This window comes from Mesoplodon bidens, assembly GCF_964165515.1.
Source record: "Mesoplodon bidens genome assembly, chromosome: 20".
Taxonomy (NCBI): Eukaryota; Metazoa; Chordata; class Mammalia; order Artiodactyla; family Ziphiidae; genus Mesoplodon; species Mesoplodon bidens.
The window spans coordinates 12,131,398-12,154,659 of record NC_138181.1 but is presented as its reverse complement, the minus strand read 5'-3'; the positions used below and the strand labels follow the sequence as shown (position 1 = coordinate 12,154,659).

General features: G+C 40.7%; 1 protein-coding gene across 2 annotated transcripts in view; it reads left to right on the top strand.

The window, feature by feature from the left end:
• BAG4 (BAG cochaperone 4) overlaps positions 1-23,262 on the top strand; it is a 42,414-nt gene extending 19,152 nt beyond the window's left edge. For both annotated transcript variants that reach the window (XM_081221204.1, XM_081221203.1), the window contains 3 exons: positions 13,715-13,969; positions 14,845-15,099; positions 15,808-23,262. In XM_081221204.1, the coding sequence (XP_081077330.1) occupies positions 13,715-13,969; positions 14,845-15,099; positions 15,808-16,293 (996 nt within the window). In that variant the 3' untranslated portion in view covers positions 16,294-23,262. The remainder of the gene's footprint in view (positions 1-13,714; positions 13,970-14,844; positions 15,100-15,807) is intronic.

The following is a 23,262-nucleotide window of genomic DNA, read 5'->3' as shown; positions in this document are numbered from 1 at the left end:
TTTGCACTTCCTGATGATTAGTGATGTTGAGCACCTTTTCATGTACCCGCTGGCCATCTTCTATGTCTTTGGGAAAATGTCTATTCAGATCCTCTGCCCATGTTTTAAATCAGATTGTTTGATTTTTTGCTATTGAGTTGTATGAGTTCTTTATATATTAACTCCTTACCTTATCAGATATATGATTTGCAAGTATTTTCTTCCATTCAGTAGGTTGCCTTTATTTTTTTTATTTTTTAAATTTACTTATTTATTTAATTTTTTTGGCTGCGTTGGGTCTTCGTTGCTGCATGCGGACTTTCTCTACTTGCGGTGAGCGAGGGCTACTCTTCGTTGCAGTGTGTGGGCTACTCTTCGTTGCGGTGCGCAGGCTTCTCATTGCGGTGGCTTCTCTAGGCGCGTGGGCTCAGTAGTTGTGGCTCACAGGCTCTAGAGCACAGGCTTGGTAGTTGTGGCGCACGGGCTTAGTTGCTCTGTGGCATGTGGGATCTTCCCGGACCAGGGCTCGAACCCGGGTCCCCTGCATTGGCAGGTGGATTCTTAACCATTGCGCCACCAGGGAAGCCCTGCCTTTCCTTTCGTTGATGGTTTCCTTTGCTGTGTAGAAGCTTTTTAGTTTGATGTAATCCCACTTTTTAATTTTGCTTTTGTTTTGTTGCCTTTGCTTTTGTTGTTAAAAATTTTGACTTCTTATGACAAATATTAACTTTAAAATATTTCAAGCATTCTGAAAGAGTACAGAAAATACGTACATCTTTTTTTTATCTAGCTCCTAGCTTTGTCAGTTTTTAAGTTTCAGATTTTTAAAAAGAAGTAAAATAAGTACAGTTGAAGCCCCATATATAACACTTCTTTCCATTTCTTAAAGTTATATTAATTGTCTCATATGTGTTTTTATGCTTTTACTACTTGTATATGCATTTTTATAGTATTATTTAACATGATTTTAAACTTGATATGAGTGGTTTCATACTAGCATTCTCCTGCAGCTTCTTTTCTTTAACTCAACATTGTTTTTCTCTTTTCTATTGTACAACATATGAGACAAGCATTTCCCTAGTGTATGGAATTGGTGGGTTTGGTTACGTACATCTTTATTTAATATAGCCAAATTACTTTTCACAATGGTTGCGAATGAGGAAAGAACTTTTCAGTTTCAGCACAAAAGGCAGCTGGGATTTTCATTGGGATTGCATGTAGATCAATTTGGAGAGTAGCAGGCATTACTTTTACAGTTAATGTAAGAGGAAGACAGAACCCAAAGTCATGAGTCACAGTTTTTCTCAGCAATGTTAATTTGTCTGATTTCATCAATTGTTCCTATCGATAAAGATTATTTTGGGGGACTTCCCTGGTGGAGCAGTGGTTAAGAATCTACCTGCCAATGCAGGGACACGTGTTCGAGCCCTGGTCCGGGAAGATCCCACATGCCACAGAGCAACTAAGCCCATGCGCCACAACTACTGAGCCTGCGCTCTAGAGCCCGTGAGCCACAACTACTGAGCCCACACGCCACAACTACTGAAGCCCACGCTCCTAGAGCCCATGCTCCGCAACAACAGAAGCCACCGCAATGAGAAGCCTGCACACTGCAACGAAGAGTAGCCCCTGCCAGCCTCAACTAGAAAAAAGCCCACACGCAGCAACGAAGACCCAACGCAGCCAAAAAAAAAAGGGAGTCAACATATTAAAAAAAAAAAAAAAAAGATTATTTTTGGAGATGACATTCCCCCCCTTAGATAAAGGCATTTATTACATGTATATATTACCTATATTCAAGAAAGATTCACTTTTAATTTAGTGATGACTTTTTGAAAGCAACAGCAATAATCTGAGAGAGCTTTTAGATACAAAAATTGTTGGATTCTAAACCCAAAGGTATCTAGACATATGCTTGTATGGGATTAGCACACGTGTATTTTCTGGTGAAGCATCACATGGGGATTATACATTTATCTTCTGACCAAAACAGACTCCTGTAGTAGTATGTAGATATGACTGGTTTCCTTTTTAAAAAACTGAGTGGTTTCACTCCTTTGCCTTCTATCTGCCGCCTCATGTTAGCTTTGCCACATGATCACTCTTCTCTTATAAACCGGGAGTGCGTAATTTCATGCACTTTCCCCCTGGTAATGTGGAATTTATATCCGTTTCTTCAGAATCGATGAATGTTGGGAGGGCCCCTGAGCAGTCCCCAAAGCTGATTAGCCTGTTGTGTTCAGGTGCAGTCTGTGTGCTATGCAGGAACAGGGGACAGTCTTTGAAATACAGCTTTCCTCATTTTCAGCTAATAGTAAGGGTTGTTGAGGAGCGGGTCGGACGGTCTGTGGAGCAGGTTTAGGCAGCATGAAGTAAACCAGCTCAGAACAGAAGATTTGGGCTCACCAGACTGTTGATGAAACTCATGAGGTATTTTCTGAGTTCTTCAAACTAAGATTGCTTCTTATTTGCTTTTAACGCCTTCATTTGCATCAAGGACTGCATCTTCTGAAGCCCCAGAAGTGTTTTCTTTCTCTTTGGCCTCTGTATCAGGGCTTTGAAACTGGGCCAAGAACTCCTTTGTTTTCTTTGCTATGCTGCCAGGCTACTCTTCAGAAGACTTAAAAACTTTGAACGTTTCTGAACTATGATCATAAGCTCATCCTTCGTCAATGTCTGTAGTAACTGCAAGGCTAACATATGTTCTTCCCACGCTGATCATTTGTAAACATGCATGTTGTAGCTCTGATCCATTGACCCAGTGGGTACTTGGGAAAAGCATGATAAATACACAGCTTCTCTAGTAATGATTGTGGTGGGGTGTTTTTGTTTAAAATCCTCTCATTGGTCATGAATGCAACTTGTTTTTCTAAAGCTTCTTTTCCACGTATCTAAAGGATGGAAGACGGATGTTTTCACATTGATTTTCTGATAAAGAAGATAATTCTCTTGGGTTCTGGGAGATTACAGCACAGAACACTGAGTGCCTGGGAATAGAAATGCTCTAAGAAACAAAACTGAAGTCCTCTTATAATGTTCTGAATTGAGAAATCATGATACAAAAGGACTCTCATCAGAACCTATAACACCTTTTCATTTAATTTAAAGGGGACCTGGGTTGTAAAATACAGCTTATTAAGTACTGTGGTTTGGAGCTCCTGTGAGACAAAAATTGGAATAGTTCTATAAGGAGAGATACTGCATGAGGAAGTAACCAGTGGATGATAATAGATTTGGCAGTTCCAGAAATGAGTATTAGTAGAAACTCAAGTTGGATGTCGACTGCTGATAATTATGAAGTCTTGGAGTACTTTTGTGGTGAAGCCTTCCATGTTTTTCAAGATAAGCACAGCAGGAAGAATTGTGGTGTTGCTAATGGAAAAAAAGGTTTTTTTCCCACTTGGATTGGGTCTGTTTGCTGTTTGATATTCATGTACCAAATGGAAAGGGAATCCATTGAACAAGTGTATCACTTTCTGAGTGAGAGACCTGATCAGTTTTCTCCTCTTTGGATTCTACATCTATAAACAGTCCGTCAATTGTAAAACCAACTTTTGGAAGAAGTATTACCTCCTGGATAATCTTTAGCTTGCAATGAGAATCATATCATGTGACAAGATTTTGACTTTTGAATGCTAAGTCATACTTACATTTACCTCTAGAGCAAGAGCAGCACTGGGGATATTTTTTGAGTTTTAAGAGCTCCAGTCTCTTGATTTCTTCTGGAATTCAGAGTGAGACTTCTACAGAAATTCAGTGACTATCAAAGATTTTGTTTAATTCTTCTTGCAGTTGCTCAGTTTCAGATTTTCTGTTGCCATGTCAGCTGACAAGTTTCAAATCACAGCTTGCTATCCTTAGATACAAGTTTCCCTTCATGAAAATAGTCTACTTGGACATAGATGGAAGTAGCTATGGTCCAAGCAGCCCACCAGTTTCTAGACATACTTGGGATTTCATGACTTTTTTTTTTTTTTTTTGGCTGCACCTCACTGCATGCTGGATCTTAGTTCCCCGACCAGGGATCGAACCCGTCATGACTTTTTTTTTTTTTTTTTTTTTGCGGTACGCGGGCCTCTAACTGTTGTGGCCTCTCCCGTTGCAGAGCACAGGCTCCGGACGCGCAGGCTCAGCGGCCATGGCTCACGGGCCCAGCCGCTCCGCGGCATGTGAGATCCTCCCAGACCAGGGCGCGAACCCGTGTCCCCTGCATCGGCAGGCGGACTCTCAACCACTGCGCCACCAGGGAAGCCCTTACATATGCCTTTTAATACAACTTTTCATTTATCGTATGTACTTTACATGTTATAGGGTGAAATAACAAGAACTTTTTTTTTTTTTTTTTTTTTTTTTTAATAATGCTCCAATTAGAAGACATAACTTTTTAGAGAAGAAGCTGGTTTTTTTTTTTTTTTTTTAACCCCACATTTGTTTATTTATTTATTTTTGGCTGTGGTGGGTCTTTGTTTCTGTGCGAGGGCTTTCTCTAGTTGTGGCAAGCGGGGGCCACTCTCTTCATCGCGGTGTGCGGGCCTCTCACTGTCGCGGCCTCTCTTGTTGCGAGGCACAGGCTCCAGACGCACAGGCTCAGTAGTTGTGGCTCACGGGCCTAGTTGCTCCGCGGCATGTGGGATCTTCCCAGACCAGGGCTCGAACCCGTGTCCCCTGCATTAGCAGGCAGAGTCTCAACCACTGCGCCACCAGGGAAGCCCAAGAACTTTTTTTTAATAGTAAGGAAATTTTCAAACATAATCCAAAGTAACGAGAATAGTGCAGTAATCTCCCATGTACCCATTACTCAGCTTCAACAATTATCAATACATGGCCATCATGTTTCATTTATATATCCTTAGAGTATTTTGAAGCAAATTCCAGACATCATGTTATGTCTCTTGTAAATACTTAAACATGTATCTTTAAGATATAAGGAAGTTTTAAAGACATTACCACAATGCCATTATTAAAACTTAAAGGAAAAAAACCCAAATAATTCTTTTTTTTTTAAATTTTTTAAATTAGTTTCTGCTTTATAACAAAGTGAATCAGTCATACATATACATCTGTTCCCACATCCCTTCCCTCATGCATCTCCCTCCCTCCCACCCTCCCCATCCCACCCCTCCAGGCGGTCACAAAGCACCGAGCTGATCTCCCTGTGCTCTGTGGCTGCTTCCCACTATCTATCTACCTTACGTTTGGTAGTGTATATATGTCCATGCCTCTCTTTCGCTTTGTCACAGCTTACCCTTCCCCCTCCCCATATCCTCAAGTCCATTCTCAAGTAGGTCTGTGTCTTTATTCCCGTTTTGCCCCTAGGTCCTTCATGACTTTTTTTTTTTTTTTTAATTCCGTATATATGTGTTAGCATACGGTATTTGTCTTTCTCTTTCTGACTTACTTCACTCTGTATGACAGACTCTAGGTCTATCCACCTCATTACAAATAGCTCAGTTTCGTTTCTTTTTATGGCTGAGTAATATTCCATTGTATATATGTGCCACATCTTCTTTATCCATTCATCCGATGATGGACACTTAGGTTGTTTCCAGCTCCGGGCTATTGTGAATAGAGCTGCAATGAACATTTTGGTACATGTCTCTTTTGGAATTATGGTTTTCTCAGGGTATATGCCTAGTAGTGGGATTGCTGGGTCATATGGTAGTTCTATTTTTAGTTTTTTAAGGAACCTCCATACTGTTCTCCATAGTGACTGTACCAATTCACATTCCCACCAGCAGTGCAAGAGTGTTCCCTTTTTTCCACACCCTCTCCAGCATTTATTGTTTCTAGATTTCTTGATGATGGCCATTCTGACTGGTGTGAGATGATATCTCATTGTAGTTTTGATTTGCATTTCTCTAATGATTAATGATGTTGAGCATTCTTTCATGTGTTTGTTGGCAGTCTGTATATCTTCTTTGGAGAAATGCCTATTTAAGTCTTCTGCCCATTTTTGGATTGGGTTGTTTGTTTTTTTGCTGTTGAGCTGCATGAGCTGTTTATAAATTTTGGAGATTAATCCTTTGTCAGTTGCTTCATTTGCAAATATTTTCTCCCATTCTGAGGGTTGTCTTTTGGTCTTCTTTATGGTTTCCTTTGCTGTGCAAAAGCTTTGAAGTTTCATTAGGTCCCATTTGTTTATCTTTGTTTTTATTTCCATTTCTCTAGGAGGTGGGTCCAAAAGGATCTTGCTGTGATTTATGTCATAGAGTGTTCTACCTATGTTTTCCTCTAAGAGTTTGATGGTGTCTGGCCTTACATTTAAGTCTTTAATCCATTTTGAGCTTATTTTTGTGTATGGTGTTAGGGAATGATCTAATCTCAAACTTTTACATGTCCCTGTCCAGTTTTCCCAGCACCACTTATTGAAGAGGCTGTCCTTTCTCCACTGTACATTCCTGCCTCCTTTATCAAAGATAAGTTGGCCATATGTGCGTGGGTTTATCTCTGGGCTTTCTATCCTGATCCACTGATCTATCTTTCTGTTTTTATGCCAGTACCACACTGTCTTGATTACTGTAGCTTTGTAGTATAGTCTGAAGTCAGGGAGCCTGATTCCTCCAGCTCCGTTTTTCGTTCTCAAGATTGCTTTGGCTATTCGGGGTCTTTTGTTTTTCCAAACAAATTTTGAAATTTTTTGTTCTAGTTCTGTGAAAAATGCCAGTGGTAGTTTGATAGGGATTACATTGAATCTGTAGATTGCTTTGGGTAGTAGAGTCATTTTCACAATATTGATTCTTCCAATCCAGGAGCATGGTATATCTCTCCATCTATTTGTATCATCTTTAATTTCTTTCATCAGTGTCTTATAATTTTCTGCATACAGGTCTTTTGTCTCCTTAGGTAGGTTTATTCCTAGATATTTTATTCTTTTTGTTGCAATGGTAAATGGGAGTGTTTTCTTGATTTCATTTTCAGATTTTTCATCATTAGTGTACAGGAATGCCAGAGATTTCTGTACATTAATTTTGTATCCTGCTACTTTACCAAATTCATTGATTAGTTCTAGTAGTTTTTCGGTAGCATCTTTAGGATTCTCTATGTATAGTATCATGTCATCTGCAAACAGTGACAGCTTTACTTCTTCTTTTCCAATTTGGATTCCTTTTATTTCCTTTTCTTCTCTGATTGCTGTGGCTAAAACTTCCAAAACTATGTTGAATAAGAGTGGTGAGAGTGGGCAGCCTTGTCTTGTTCCTGATCTTAGTGGAAATGGTTTCAGTTTTTCACCATTGAGGACAATGTTGGCTGTGGGTTTGTCATATATGGCCTTTATGATGTTGAGGAAAGTTCCCTCTATGCCTACTTTCTGCAGGGTTTTTATCATAAATGGGTGTTGAATTTTGTCGAAAGCTTTCTCTGCATCTATTGAGATGATCATATGGTTTTTCTCCTTCAACTTGTTAATATGGTGTATCACATTGATTGATTTGCGTATATTGAAGAATCCTTGCATTCCTGGAATAAACCCCACTTGATCATGGTGTATGATCCTTTTAATGTGCTGTTGGATTCTGTTTGCTAGTATTTTGTTGAGGATTTTTGCATCTATGTTCATCAGTGATATTGGCCTGTAGTTTTCTTTCTTTGTGACATCCTTGCCTGGTTTTGGTATCAAGGTGATGGTGGCCTCGTAGAATGAGTTTGGGAGTGTTCCTTCCTCTGATATTGTTTGGAAGAGTTTGAGAAGGATGGGTGTTAGCTCTTCTCTAAATGTTTGATAGAATTCGCCTGTGAAGCCATCTGGTCCTGGGCTTTTGTTTGATGGAAGATTTTTAATCACAGTTTCAATTTCAGTGCTTGTGATTGGTCTATTCATATTTTCTATTTCTTCCTGAGTCAGTCTTGGCAGGTTGTGCATTTCTAAGAATTTGTCCATCTCTTCCAGGTTGTCCATTTTATGGGCATAGAGTTGCTTGTAGTAATCTCTCATGATCTTTTGTATTTCTGCAGTGTCAGTTGTTACTTCTCCTTTTTCATTTCTAATTCTATTGATTTGAGTCTTCTCCCTTCTTTTCTTGATGAGTCTGGCTAATGGTTTATCAATTTTGTTTATCTTCTCAAAGAACCAGCTTTTAGTTTTATTGATCTTTGCTATCGTTTCCTTCATTTCTTTTTCATTTATTTCTGATCTGATTTTTATGATTTCTTTCCTTATGCTAACTTTGGGGTGTTTTTGTTCTTCTTTCTCTAATTGCTTTAGGTGCAAGGTTAGGTTGTTTATTCGAGATGTTTCCTGTTTCTTAAGGTGGGATTGTATTGCTATGAACTTCCCTCTTAGAACTGCTTTTGCTGCATCCCATAGGTTTTGGGTTGTCGTGTCTCCATTGTCATTTGTTTCTAGGTATTTTTTAATTTCCTCTTTGATTTCTTCAGTGATCACTTCGTTATTAAGTAGTGTATTGTTTAGCCTCCATGTGTTTGTATTTTTTACAGCTCTTTTCCTGTAATTGATATCTAGTCTCATAGCATTGTGGTCAGAAAAGACACTTGATACAATTTCAATTTTCTTAAATTTACCAAGGCTTGATTTGTGACCCAAGATATGATCTATCCTGGAGAATGTTCCATGAGCACTTGAGAAAAATGTGTATTCTGTTGTTTTTGGATGGAATGTCCTATAAATATCAATTAAGTCCATTTTGTTTAATGTATCATTTAAAGCTTGTGTTTCCTTATTTATTTTCATTTTGGAAGATCTGTCCATTGGTGAAAGTGGGGTGTTAAAGTCCCCTACTATGATTGTGTTACTGTCGATTTCTCCTTTTATGGCTGTTAGTATTTGCCTTATGTATTGAGGTGCTCCTATGTTTGGTGCATAAATATTTACAATTGTTATATCTTCTTCTTGGATCGATCCCTTGATCATTATGTAGTGTCCTTCTTTGTCTCTTCTAGTAGTCTTTATTTTAAAGTCTATTTTGTCTGATATGAGAATTGCTACTCCAGCTTTCTTTTGGTTTCCATTTGCATGGAATATCTTTTTCCATCCCCTTACTTTCAGTCTGTATGTGTCTCTAGGTCTGAAGTGGGTCTCTTGTAGACAGCATATATATGGGTCTTGTTTTTGTATCCATTCAGCCAATCTGTGTCTTTTGGTGGGAGCATTTAGTCCATTTACATTTAAGGTAATTATCGATATGTATGTTCCTATTCCCATTTTCTTAATTGTTTTGGGTTTGTTATTGTAGGTCTTTTCCTTCTGTTGTGTTTCTTGCCTAGAGAAGTTCCTTTAGCATTTGTTGTAAAGCTGGTTTGGTGGTGCTGAACTCTCTCAGCTTTTGCTTGTCTGTAAACGTTTTAATTTCTCCATCAAATCTGAATGAGATCCTTGCTGGGTAGAGTAATCTTGGTTGCAGGTTTTTCTCCTTCATCACTTTAATTATGTCCTGCCACTCCCTTCTGGCTTGTAGAGTTTCTGCTGATAGATCAGCTGTTATCCTGATGGGGATTCCCTTGTGTGTTATTTGTTGTTTTTGCCTTGCTGCTTTTAATATAATTTCTTTGTGTTTAATTTTTGACAGTTTGATTAATATGTGTCTTGGCGTATTTCTCCTTGGATTTATTCTGTATGGGACTCTCTGTGCTTCCTGGACTTGATTAACTATATCCTTTCCCATATTAGGGAAGTTTTCAACTATAATCTCTTCAAATATTTTCTCAGTCCCTTTCTTTTTCTCTTCTTCTTCTGGAACCCCTAAAATTCGAATGTTGGTGCGTTTAATGTTGTCCCAGAGGTCTCTGAGACTGTCCTCTGTTCTTTTCATTCTTTTTTCTTTATTTTGCTCTGCATCAGTTATTTCCACTATTTTATCTTCCACCTCACTTATCCGTTCTTCTGCCTCAGTTATTCTGCTATTGATCCCATCTAGAGTATTTTTTATTTCATGTATTGTGTTTTTAATCGATGCTTGATTCATCTTTAGTTCTTCTAGGTCCTTGTTAACTGTTTCTTGCATTTTGTCTATTCTATTTCCAAGATTTTGGATCTGGGAAATAGAATCTTGGATCATCTTTACCATCATTATTCTGAATTCTTTTTCAGGTAGACTGCCTATTACGTCTTCATTTGTTAGGTCTGGTGGGTTTTTATCTTGTTCCTTCTCCTGCTGTGTGTTTTTCTGTCTTCTCATTTTGCTTATGTTACTGTGTTTGGGGTCTCCTTTTTGCAGGCTGCAGGTTCGTAGTTCCCGTTGTTTTTGGTGTCTGTCCCCAGTGGCTAAGGTTGGTTTAGTGGGTTGTGTAGGCTTCCTGGTAGAAGGTACTAGTGCCTGTGTTCTGGTGAATGAGGCTGGATCTTGTCTTTCTGGTGGGCAGGTCCACGTCTGGTGGTGTGTTTTGGGGTGTCTGCGGACTTTTTATGATTTTAGGCCACCTCTCTGCTAATGGGTGGCGTTGTGTTCCTGTCTTGCTAGTTGTTTGGCATAGGGTGTCCAGCACTGTAGCTTGCTGGTCGTTGAGTGAAGCTGGGTGCTGGTGTTGAGATGGAGATCTCTGGAAGATTTTCGCCGTTTGATATTATGTGGAGCTGGGAGGTCTCTTGTGGACCAGTGTCCTGAAGTTGGCTCTCCCACCTCAGAGGCACAGCACTGACTCCTGGCTCCTCAATTTGGGATGATTTGTTGTCTATTCATGTATTCCACAGATGCAGGGTACATCAAGTTGATTGTGGAGCTTTAATCCGCTGCTTCTGAGGCTGCTGGGAGAGGTTTCCCTTTCTCTTCTTTGTTCTCACAGCTCCTGGGTCTCAGCTTTGGATTTGGCCCTGCCTCTGCGTGTAGGTCGCCGGAGGGCGTCTGTTCTTCGCTCAGACAGGACAGGGTTAAAGGAGCAGCCTCTTCGGGGACTCTGGCTCACTCAGGCCGGGCGGGAGGGAGGGGCACGGAGTGCGGGGCGAGCCTGCAGCAGCACAGTTCGGCGTGACGTTGCACCAGCCCGAGGCGCGCCGTGCGTTCTCCCAGGGAAGCCGCCCCTGGATCCCGGGACCCCGGCAGTGGCGGGCTGCACAGGCTCCCGGAAGGGCGGTGTGGACAGTGACCTGCGCTCGCACACAGGCTTCTTGGCGGCGGCGGCAGCAGCCCCAGCGTCCCACGCCCGTCACTGGGCTCCGCGCTTTCAGTCGTGACTCGCGCCCGTCTGTGGAGCCCCTTTAAGCAGCGCTCTTAATCCCCTCTCCTCGCGCACCAGGAAACCAAGAGGGAAGAAAAAGTCTCTTGCCTCTTCGGCAGCTCCAGAGTTTTCCCGGACTCCCTGCCGGCTAGCTGTGGCACATTAGCCCCCTTCAGGCTGAGTTCTCACCGCCAGCCCCAGTCCTTTCCCTGCGCTCTGACCGAAGCCCGAGCCTCAGCTTCCAGCGCCGCCCGCCCTGGCGGGCGAGCAGACAAGCCTCTCGGGCTGGTGAGTGCCGCTCGGCACCGATCCTCTGTGCGGGAATCTCTCCGCTTTGCCCTACCCAGGTATGTGGGGAGTTTCTTGCCTTTTGGGAGGTCTGGGGTCTTCTGCCAGCATTCAGTAGGTGTTCTGTAGGAGTTGTTCCACGTGTAGCTGTATTTCTGGTGTATGGGTGGGGAGGAAGGTGATCTCCGCGTCTTACTCTTCCGCCATCTTACCCGGAAGTCCTCGGAGCCACTGTGGTGCTGGGAGACCTTGGAATTGGGACTCGCGCCTTCGCCCGTCCAGCCGCTAGCCCAAATAATTCTTTAATATCATTAGATGTCTGGTCAGTTCTAACAGTGAGTTTTTTAAAATTAATTAATTTATTTTATTATTTATTTTTTATTTTTTTGGCTGTGTTGGGTCTTCGTTGCTGTGCGCGGGCTTTCTCTAGTTGTGGCAAGTGCAGGCTACTCTCCGTTAAGATGCGTGGGCTTCTCTTGTTGCGGAGCACAGGCTCTAGGCACGTGGGCTTCAGTAGTTGTGGCACGAGGGCTCAGTAGTTGTGGCTTGCGGGCTCTAGAGCACAGGCCTTGTAGTTGTGGCGCATGGGCTTAGTTGCTCCGCAGCATGTGGGATCTTCCTGGACCAGGGCTCAAACCCGTGTCCCCTGCATTGGCAGGCAGATTCTTAACCACTGCGCCACCAGGGAAGTCCCTAACAGTGAGTTTTTAAGACAGAATAAAATTTCCTCAGTGAGTAGCCCATAGTCTACTTAATCATTCCATCAGTACAGGACGGTTAGGTTGTTTACAATTCTGCGTGATGGTGAATCATGCTGTGATGAACAAATTCATGCCTATGATTTTTTCTCTAGTCGAATAATTTCCTTAGGAAGGATTTCTAGAATTTGAATAACAGTACAAAAAGTCACATGATTTTTTTTAAATCAAGTCTTCAGCTGTATATGTTGCATAAGGGATTGTTTGGTTAGGCACAGCAGCCTGTAGGCACAAGACTTGATTAGCCTCACAGTGGCTGCTCGAGGAATGCCTGGCTGGATTTTCCCTCACCCCTGTCCCTGCATGGAATTCTTTGGCCGTGTGGTGATAGTAGCCTGTCTTTTATCCTCTTGCCATAAAACTGTGGCTAAGAATTTATTTTCCACAGAATTATGCCCTCCTTCCCACTTCAATCTATCCCTCTTTTTGTTGTGGTAGATTTGGAATCAAACTTAAATTTCATTTTCTTCAGTCATTAACAACTGTAGAAGATATCAGGATTCTTTTTTTTTTTAATTGAGGTATAATTGACATATAATGTTAGTTTCAGATGTACAGCGTAATGATTCCATATTTGTATACACTGTGAAATGATCACCATGGTAAGTCTAGTTAATATCACAAGATTCTTTTCTTATTCTTCTACCTAAAATGGGAAAGATTGTCTAGTTTTAGAAGGATGGGTCCAGGAAAACTTGATTCTGTTTTTACCATTTTAACAAGGTAAGGTAGAAATTAATAGAAAATGTTAAGGTAATCATTTAGAGTTTAGCTTTAATCTTGTTTGGATTACTAAACTGAGGATTCTGGGTGTCAGTAATAGTCTGGATAGGTGATGTAAAACTGCAGTAAGCAATATATGAGGAATTTGTCTCTGCTGTTATTATTTGGGGAAGCAGGGTAGGATAGTATCAATACAAAGCACATAGGCTTGGAGTCAGATCTGGGTTTGTTTCCTGACCTTGCCACATTAATACTAACAACAATTTGTATTATAAAAATTGCAAATCATTGAGCATACTACGTGCCAGACACTATACTAAGCGTTTTATATATGTCATCTCATTAATTTTTACAATAACCCTGCAAGATATGTTTATGATTTCCATTTTCCTGCTGGAGAAACTAAAGCTCAGAGAGGGTAAACACAAAGCCAGTGGCAGGGCTAGGTCTTTCTCTGTGGTCTTTTTTTCTTTCTGTTGTACTATGGTTACTTTCTTCTTTCTCTCGCCATTCTCCCAGGTTTCCCGGAACACCCTCTTCAGTTTGTGGGGACAAGTTCCCTGCCGTTAGGTGCAATTGTTAGGTGCACTTATGGAAATGGCTGAGAAGCACTAAAGGCCATCACTTCATCCTTCATCACAATATACCCATTGTTAGGACACAGACTCTAAGGCGATAATCTGAGTTTAAGATATGTATATGATTGTAATATATGAAAGAATACCTCAAGGGTTGCTTAGGTAGTTCATATTTTCATCAGTTCCTGATCTCCTTTCTTCTCCAAGTTTTCGAAGTGAGGGCATTTCAGCTCATCCACTCATTCATCTTTTTTTTCTCCCAACTTTGCTTTTTTACAGAGTTTGAATTCTTATACAAATGGAGCATATGGCCCACCATACCCCACTGGCCCTGGGACAAATACTGCCTCATACCCGGGGGCTTATTACACATCCGGGTATGCTCCGACCAATTACTCCACAGAGGTTCCAAGCACTTACCGTTCACCTGGCAACAGCCCAACCCCAGTCTCTCGTTGGATGTATCCCCAGCAGGACTGCCAGACTGAAGCAGCCCCTCTTAGGGGGCAGGTTCCAGGATATCCTGCTTCACAGGTGAGCATTCGTCTGTTGTGTTTTTATTTTTTCATATTTATGAATGGTACCAAGCTTATTTTTCTGTCCACTTCAAGAGGTTAGGTTTTTTGGGGTTTTAAAAAAATAAATTTATTTATTTATTTATTTTTGGCTGCGTTGGGTTTTTGTTGCTGCGCGTGGGCTTTTCTCTAGTTGCTGAGAGCAAGGGCTACTCTTCTTTGCGGTGCGCGGGCTTCTCATTGCAGTGACTTCTCTTGTTGCGGAGCACGGGCTCTAGGCGTGTGGGCTTCAGTAGTTGTGGCACGCGGGCTCAGTAGTTGTGGCTCGTGGGCTCTAGAGCACAGGCTCAGTAGTTGTGGCGCACGGGCTTAGTTGCTCCGCGGCATGTGGGATCTTCCCAGACCAGGGCTCGATCCTGTGTCCCCTGCATTGGCAGGTGGATTCTTAACCACTGTGCCACCAGGGAAGCCCAAAAGGTTAGGTTTATATTTTTTAATATTCTGTGAATGATCCCATGTTTATTTCTCTGTTCACTTCAAGGAGAGTTCTAGTATGTCTTTATTTGTGCTTCCTTATAGCATATGGGTCCATTTATTTATAGTATCTGTGGAACAGACATATGCTGTGCTTCAGCCACTGAAGTTTAGGCCCTATTTTTCTGAGTTTGATGGTCACCAAATCTGCCCCTGATATCTTTGGAACCAAGCTTTTTTAGGTTTGGAGAAAATATTTGCAACTCATTAGAAATACTACAGTTTAGTCCCATAGCAGCTAAAATATACCCTGTTAAGCCGAGAGGAAGCATCTCTGAATCTGTTTACACTAGAATATTTTCATTACTTCTTTAAGTGTTTTTTAGCAATGACCAGTGTATTTCCTTCCTCTCAATCTAGAACCCTGGAGTGAGCGTGCCCCACTATCCTTATGGGGATGGTAATCGTAGTGTTCCACAACCAGGACCAACTGTACGATCCCAGGAGGACTCCTGGGCTCCTCCGGGGGCTTATGGCATGGGAGCCCGTTACCCCTGGCCTTCAGCTGCCCCCTCAGCACCACCCGGGAGTCTCTACGTGAGCGAGAGCGCTTCATCATGGCCGAGCAGTGGCTCTCCTCGGCCACCTCCTTCCCCCCCAGCCCCACAGCCCAAGGTAGGAGGCTTCTAGACGTTGTCCTCTTAATGTCTGGGTAATGAAGAGAGCGCAATGTGGAACTTCTTCTGCATTGGTCTGTGTTAAATGGGGACTAACTTCAAAATGTTGGTGGCTACTACCTATAGCTTTACCTAGCCCAGTTTACTTTTTATTTAAAATAGACTTTATTTTTTAGAGCAGTTTTAGGTTCATTTCCTTTTTTTAAACGACGGGAGAATGCTCATTTACTAAATCAGTTGTAATACCATCGGAATGTTAGACAAAATCAAAGATTAGATTTTATTACCTCAGTCTCCTGACAGAAGACAAAACCCATGTGAAATTGCATGGTTTTATGAAACCACACACTTGAACATCGTTTGCTTGTGGCCAGGTTCCTTTTTAAGATTTGTCTTCAGGTTTTATCCCTTTAGGGGAAAAAACTATCTAACTCCTATTTATTAAGTCACTGGACAGATTGTGAGGTGTTCATGATGATGACCTGTCTCGGGGTAGATGCCAGCCTTTGTACTCAGGAATTCTCTGCCTTTTATCTTTTTAGGGCTGTAGTCGTCTCAAATGATTAAGGAGGGCCGTCTGCTTTTATGGGTGGGGCGTCTTCTCATGTGCCTTCCTGGTCAGGTGAAAGATGTGGGCTAACAAATCTGATGTTGATGGATCCCCATTAAAACAGCTTTTTCCCCCTCTTTGCTCTCCTACTCCAAGGATTCCTCATACCCCTATAGCCAATCAGATCAAGGCATGAACCGGCACAACTTTCCTTGCAGTGTCCATCAGTACGAGTCCTCGGGAACAGTGACCAATGATCATTCAGAGCTCTTGGATTCCCCAGTCCAGTATAGTGCTGAGCCTCAGCTGTATGCTAATGCCACCAACGAACATCCCAGCAATCAAGATCAGAGTAATAATCTTCCTGAAGAGTGTTTATCTTCAGATGAAGGGACTCCCCCAAGTATTAAAAAAATCCTACATGTGCTGGAGAAGGTCCAGTATCTTGAGCAAGAAGTACAAGAGTTCGTAGGAAAAAAGACAGACAAAGCCTACTGGCTTTTGGAAGAACTGCTAACCAAGGAACTTTTGGAACTGGATTCAGTTGAAACTGGGGGCCAGGACTCTGTCCGGCAGGCCAGGAAAGAGGCCGTTTGTAAAATCCAGGCCATACTGGAAAAATTGGAAAAAAAAGGATTATGAAAGGATTTAGAACAAAGGGGAAGCCTGTTACTAACTTGACCAAAGAACTCTTGATTTTGGTTAATTACCCTCTTTTTGAAATGCCTGTTGAGGAAAAGAAGCAATACATTCCAACTTTCCTTTGATATAAAACTTGAAAAACTGGTAAAGGACTTGGAAGAACAGTTGGGTTATGAGTTGTTTTCAGTTTTCAGACCAATGAATGTAATAGGAAGCTGTGGGGTTATCAGTATTGCCAAGTAGACTCACCCCTTAAAAAATTTTTGGGTATCTGCAAGCTGCTTCTTATCAGCAGGAGGGAAATCCACCTTATGTAACAGGCTTATCAGAAACCTACCGGATAAGACTGGATGTTGTCTGAGACAAACAGGCTCTGTTTTTTTAAACATCTGGATTACTTGTCACATTTTTGTACATTGTGACTGCTTTCACTGTACACTTTGTGTGTAAATTATAGCTTGGACTTTAGCCTTCTTGGACCTCTGTTTTGTTTTGTTACTTGTAGTTCACAAATATAGTGTTATTCTCTACTTCTTGGTACATTTTGTAGTAATATGTTTAATATAATTACTCAAGAGACTATACTGACAGCCAGATAGTATGGCAGTTCTGGATGAATTTATATCTTTTCACCACTTGAATATATTGCACTGTCTAGTAAGTTCCTGAGGTAGATTGTCTCCTTTTTTGTATAGATCATTAGGTTAGAGTTTTACCACTTCTATTTTTCGTGTTACTATTGGAAGGTTAATTTGGAAATGGCATGGGTATAGGAATGAAAATGGGGCTATTTCCTTTTTTGCTGTCTTAATCGTATTTGGATGAAGATCCACTTTAAAATTTCCTTTCTTCCCCCTTAATTATCTTTTTAGTACAGCTGCTTCCATATGGAGCAGTGTGATGAACACAGATTAAAAATTAAATGCCACAGCACGTAGAAATAATAACTGCAAAAGTAATAAATACAACCATTTGAGAATGCTATTCTCCATCTAAAATATTAGCTTCACCATCAGGATCCCTATGAGGGGATTTCAGCTCAGTGTATCTGCTCAGTTTACAGCAAGAAACAACGAGGGTAAAAGAGGATTCATGCTCAGGGAATGAATCAGCCATAGGTAGAGTGGGAAATTGTGTTCTTTTAAAGGTAGATTTGATGTTTATCTTTGTTTCTCTAGAATAAATTGCATAGACAGTATTGCCTGTTTTATAAAAAAGATGTTTACCATCACTAATAGCAGTCATTTTAGAGCCAGATTTAAGGAAGGGATATTGCAAGGGTCTTAGCTGGATTTGCTTAGGTAGCTCTATGCTATCATGTAGAAGAGACTTAGGTAGATAACTTACTTTTTTCATCTGAAGTGAGTTCCAGTATGCAGTATCTGTTATTGGAAAAACTGCTGTTTCTTAATAAGATACCCAAGTGATTTTTTGACTGCCAGGCCTATTAACAAGAAAATAAATCCACCAGCCATCTCCTCTCCCTATAAAAAAAAACAATACAAACATATTATATGACGAGAAGAAGTAAAGTAAAAATATTGGCTGGGTCTTAGGTTGGTATGAGTGATTTTATGAGATAATATGGTGACAATTTTATTCTAGGATTTTTATTTTTGGCCTAATATAGGAATGTTACAAAAGGCTTTTCTATGAAAATTTAAAAGTTGTACTTGAAACTAAATATTTAGAAGGGGGAGAACCTTAAAGCTAAGTTAACATAAACCAGTGAGACAATGACTAATACAGGAGAGAACACTATTTTTTTTTTTTTTTTTTTTTTTGCGGTACGCGGGCCTCTCACTGCTGCGGCCTCTCCCATTGCGGAGCAGAGGCTCCAGATGGGCAGGCTCAGTGGCCATGGCTCACGGGCCCAGCCGCTCCGCGGCATGTGGGATCCTCCCGGACCGGGGCACGAACCCGTGTCCCTTGCATCGGCAGGCAGACTCTCAACCACTGCGCCACCAGGGGAGCCCCGAGAACACTATTTTTTAACTGAGTGCCCAAGATACCAATTTCCCTGAAGTCTCGATTTTTTTATCTATAAATCACACATTATACACACACACATTATATGTGTGTGTGTATGTTTTTTAACAGTTTCTTATTTTGGTTTTGAGATAATTTTAGACCTCCTGAAGAGTTGCAAAAACAGCGGTTTCTGTATACTCTTCGCTCACCTTCCCTTTATATTAACATCTTACATAGCTGTAGAACATTTGTCAAGTTAAGAAATTAGCCTTGATATAATGCTATTAACTAAAGTAGAGAGTTTTGAAAGTAGAGATTTTCTAGTCTTTTCACTAATGTCCTTTCACTGTTTCAGGATCCAATCCAGGATCCTGCCTCGCATTTAGTTGTCATGTCATCATAGCGTCCTCCGATCTGTGACAGTGTATCTTGACACCTGATGCGGTAATGTATTTCTGGTGTTATTAAACTTAGCCACTACCTGAGGTGGCGTCTGCTAGGATTCTCTGCTGTAAACTTACTGTGTTTTCCTTTGTAATGACTGAATGTTTGCTAGAGATCATGTGAGCTATGCAAATGTCCTGTTTCTGCTTAAACTTTTGCCCACACATTTTTGTATCCACTGGCAGATCTTGCTTGTTACTACTGTGGTGTTCGAATGTGACTTTGTTTCTCTTATTCCTTCTACATGTATTAATTGGATTCTTTCTGTAAGGGAGGGCTATTGCTTCTGGATTTATAATTTTAATTATAATAAGGTATTCAGGATAAGTACAGACTTAGAACTTAAAGGTGTAAACCATGTTAAAATGATTCCAAATGCCAATGTCAAGGAAAGGAAAACTAAATTGCAAGCTGTGCCAGAAAATATAGTGAATATAAGAAGGAAAATAGTATTCATTTTTTTGTGGATCTGATTCAGTTCTTGATTTAGTATTGACTCTAGACTGAATTCAGATTTTTTTTGGTATTTCACATCTGGACTTTTAAAAAGTGTCTAAGTTTAATATTACTTTGGGGATAATTTCTGTCAAAATCTTGAATAAAGTTATCCAGATCTGGCATGTTAAACACAGCTATGTTCTCTATAATTAGCCACTATTGTTCTAAATATAAACGCCAATGTAAATATTTAGATGAATTTAAGTCCCAATGAAGTATTAGCAGGATGGGCTGGTCTCTACATTGTTGGTGGGGAATTCTTTTAAGTGCTTTGAAAAATGGGGTTTTGAAAACAGTTCTCTAGGTGGTTAGTGTAATACCATTAGAGGTGGGAAGATTTTTTTTTAAGTTGAAGAATATGGATTAAATTGGCGTTAAAAAAAGTTTTTTGGGGGATGGATACTCGAGGACTGGAGTTTTTTCATCTTTTTTTCTTTTTAAAAAAGTTATGAGTTTGAAGACTCAAATAATTCTATGGAAGTTAGCAATTTAAAGAGTCAATTCTGGGACTTCCCTGGCGGTCCAGTGGTTAAGACTTCACCTTCCAATGCAGGGGGTGTGGGTTTGATCCAGGATCTGGGAGCTAGGATCCCACGTGCCTCGCGGCCAAAAAACCAAAACATAAAACAGAAGCAATATTGTAACAAATTCAGTAAAGACTTTATAAAAATGGTCCACATCAAAAAAAAATCTTAAAAAAAAGTAAATTCTATGAAAAGGAGCACTCTTCTATTCCACTCCCATTTTTCCTTCCACAAAAGTAACTACTTTCAATTGAGTTTTTAAAAAAAATTATCTCCATATTTTTTTAATAACACACTTGTATTGCTCCCTTTTGATTTATCAATTTTATGTCATTTCTACTGATTTTCTGTTGTAGAGGATGAAGGTTAGGTCTCTCTGCCTCTACCATACACACATCTCAGCTCTCATCCCTCCAATTTCTCAGTCCACTTACATGGTCATTCTGTTGTACGTTATTATACTATGTAAATGCTGCCCAGAGCTCAGTCATGCAGTAAACTGCTTACTTTTCTTTTCCTGAACAACTCCTTGTTTTCTCTGGAGTGAATCATTTGTCATACTTATTTTGTTTGCCTATGTGCTTATGACTGATTTGACCTGAAACCCTCCATCATTTGTCTAAATCTTCTCTCTTTTTTTTTTTTTTTTTTGCGGTACGCGGGCCTCTCACTGTTGTGGCCTCTCCCGTTGCGGAGCACAGGCTCCGGACGCGCAGGCTCAGCGGCCATGGCTCACAGGCCCAGCCGCTCCGGGCATGTGGGATCCTCCCGGACCGGGGCACGAACCCGTGTCCCTTGCATCTGCAGGCGGACTCTCAACCACTGCGCCACCAGGGAAGCCCTAAATCTTCTCTTAAGATGCTCAGACATTTTTTTTTTTTTCCGGTACGCGGGCCTCTCACCGCTGTGGCCTCTCCTGTTGCAGAGCACAGGCTCCGGACGCGCAGGCCCAGCGGCCATGGCTCACGGGCCCAGCCACTCCGAGGCATGTGGGATCCTCCCGGACCGGGGCATGAACCCGTGTCCCCTGCATCTGCAGGCGGACCCTCAACCACTGTGCCACCAGGGAAGCCCGCTCAGACATACTTTATCAATTTTAGGCTCCTGAAGAAGCGTTCCTGGAGCCCTGTGACTGCAGCACTGGTATGCCCCTGGCGCATACTTTCATTCTGGTGTCTTCTGTTCATCCTGGGGATTCTCTCTACCCCTTCTGTTGGATTCCTTTTTTCCATAGCCTGTGTCTTTCTCTTTCTCAGTTTATTCCCTCATTTTGGTAGAGCATGTTCCCCAGTAGCTTCCTGGAAAAGGGTGCATAGGAAGTAATTTTTTTCCATCTTGCATATTTGAAAATGTGTTTTCATGATCCTTTGTTTAAAATTTAGTTTTTCTTCCTGGAAGCTTATAGGATATTTTTGTCCCCTCTACAGTACAGTGTTGGTGTGGGTCTGTTTTTGTCTATTTTGCTGGGCACATTTCGTTCTGGAAACTCCTGCCCTTAAGTCCTATAACATTTTCTTGGGTTTTGTTTGTTTGTTTATTTTTCTCCTCTGCTACCCTAATCTCTATTATATCTTGCTAGAATTCCTGCTGTTTCTGTTACAGATCTCTTAGACTGATTCTTTGATTTACTTATCTTTTCACTTTCATTTTTTGCCTTTTTGCTGTACTTTGTGGGGGATTTACTCACCTTTATCTTCCAACTCCACTGAATTTTGTTTCATCTATCATATTTTTAGTTTCTAGGAATTTTTTTGTGCTCTGTGTTCTCTATGGGATTCTGCTCTTGTTTGTGGGTGTAGCATCTTATATCTCTGAAGATATTAATGATAATTTCTTGATTTTTTTTCTTCTCAAATAAATTGCCTACAAAGTTGCATTTTCCTTTCTTTTTCAATCTCCATCTTTTTCATGTTAGAGATATTTTTTAGATGTCTGTTACTTCTTGGTTGTGTTTTTTACAGCGTTGTTATACTGGAGACCCCAAATTGCTTCTAGAAAATGCTTCCTGACTATTCTGTTTAATTATTATTGTTTCATAATCTTTCTTGGAGGGAATAGCTATTTTGAGTTGAAGTTGAGAAGGGAGGATTATCTGGATAATTTTTACTCCTCTGTGAAGATAGGAGGGTTTTATACTCTATGTGGCTTTTCTCATCAGGAGTGGTGGGCAGTAGCACATTTGTTGTAATAAAATGTGAGGCAGAGGAGATGCCAGCTGCTGAGAAGGGAGGATTTAGGGGTTTCTGAGATCAGGGCACATTTTCTCTAGCCAACTTTTAAATGTTCTTTTATTTTGCAATATATAGCTTATCCTGGTAAGCTAATGCCAAGGGTAGTATTGCCCGATGAAATATAGGACTCTCAGTTACATTTGAATTTCAGATAAACAACAAGTCACCTTTTAGTATCAGTGTGTTCCACATATGGCATGGGACATAATACTAAAAATGATTGTTTTTCTGAAATCCAAAAGAACTAGGAGTACAGTCATCCCTCAGTATCCGTGGGATTGGTTCCAGGACCCTGCTGTGGATACCAAAATCCATGGATGCTCAAGTCCCTTATATAAAATGTTGTAGTATTGCATAAAACCTATGCATATCCTCCCATATACTTTAAATCATCTCTAGACTAGTTATAATACCTAATACAATGTAAATGCTGTGTAAATAGTTGTAAATACAATGTAGATACTATGTAAATAGTTGCCGGGTATGCAGCAAATTCAAGTTTTTGGAACTTTCCTGAATTTTTTTTCTTTCCAAATACTGTCAGTCATAGTTGGTTGAGTCCGTGAATGTGGAACCCATCAATAGGAGTACCAACTGTATTGTATTTTTTATTTTATTTATTTAATTTTTGGCCATGCTGCGTGGCTTGTGGGATTTTAGTTCCCTGACAAGGGATTGAACCCAGCCCTCAGCAGTGAGACTGCGGAGTCCTAACCACTGGACTGCCAGGGAATTCCCTATATTGTATTTTTTTCATTAAAGTTTTTATTTTGAGATAATTGTAAATTCACATGCAGTTTTACAAAATAATTCAGAGCTTTCCTGTACCCTTTACCCAGTTTCCCTCAATGGTAACATCTTGCAAAACTTTACTGTGATGTCACTGCTGGGATATTGACATTGATAGTATGGTCAAGATACAGAACAGTCCCATCACCACGACTATTCCTCCTGTTGACCTTTCACAGCCGCACCTGCGTCTCCTTTCCCACCATGCTAAACCTCTGGCAACCACTAATCTGTTCTCCATTTCTAAATTTTGTCCTTTTGAGAATGCTGTATAAATGATATTGTATAGTATGTAACCATTAGAGGTTGTTTTTTTTTTTCTTCCACTCAGCATAACTCTCTTGACATTCATCCAAGTTGTTTCCTGTATCTGTAGTTCTTTTTTATTGCTAAGTAGTAGTCTGTGATATGGATGTACCACAGTTTGTTCAACCATTCACCTCTTGAAGGACATATGGGTTGTTTCCGGTTTGGGCTATTGTGAATAAAGCTGCTATGTACATTCATGTACA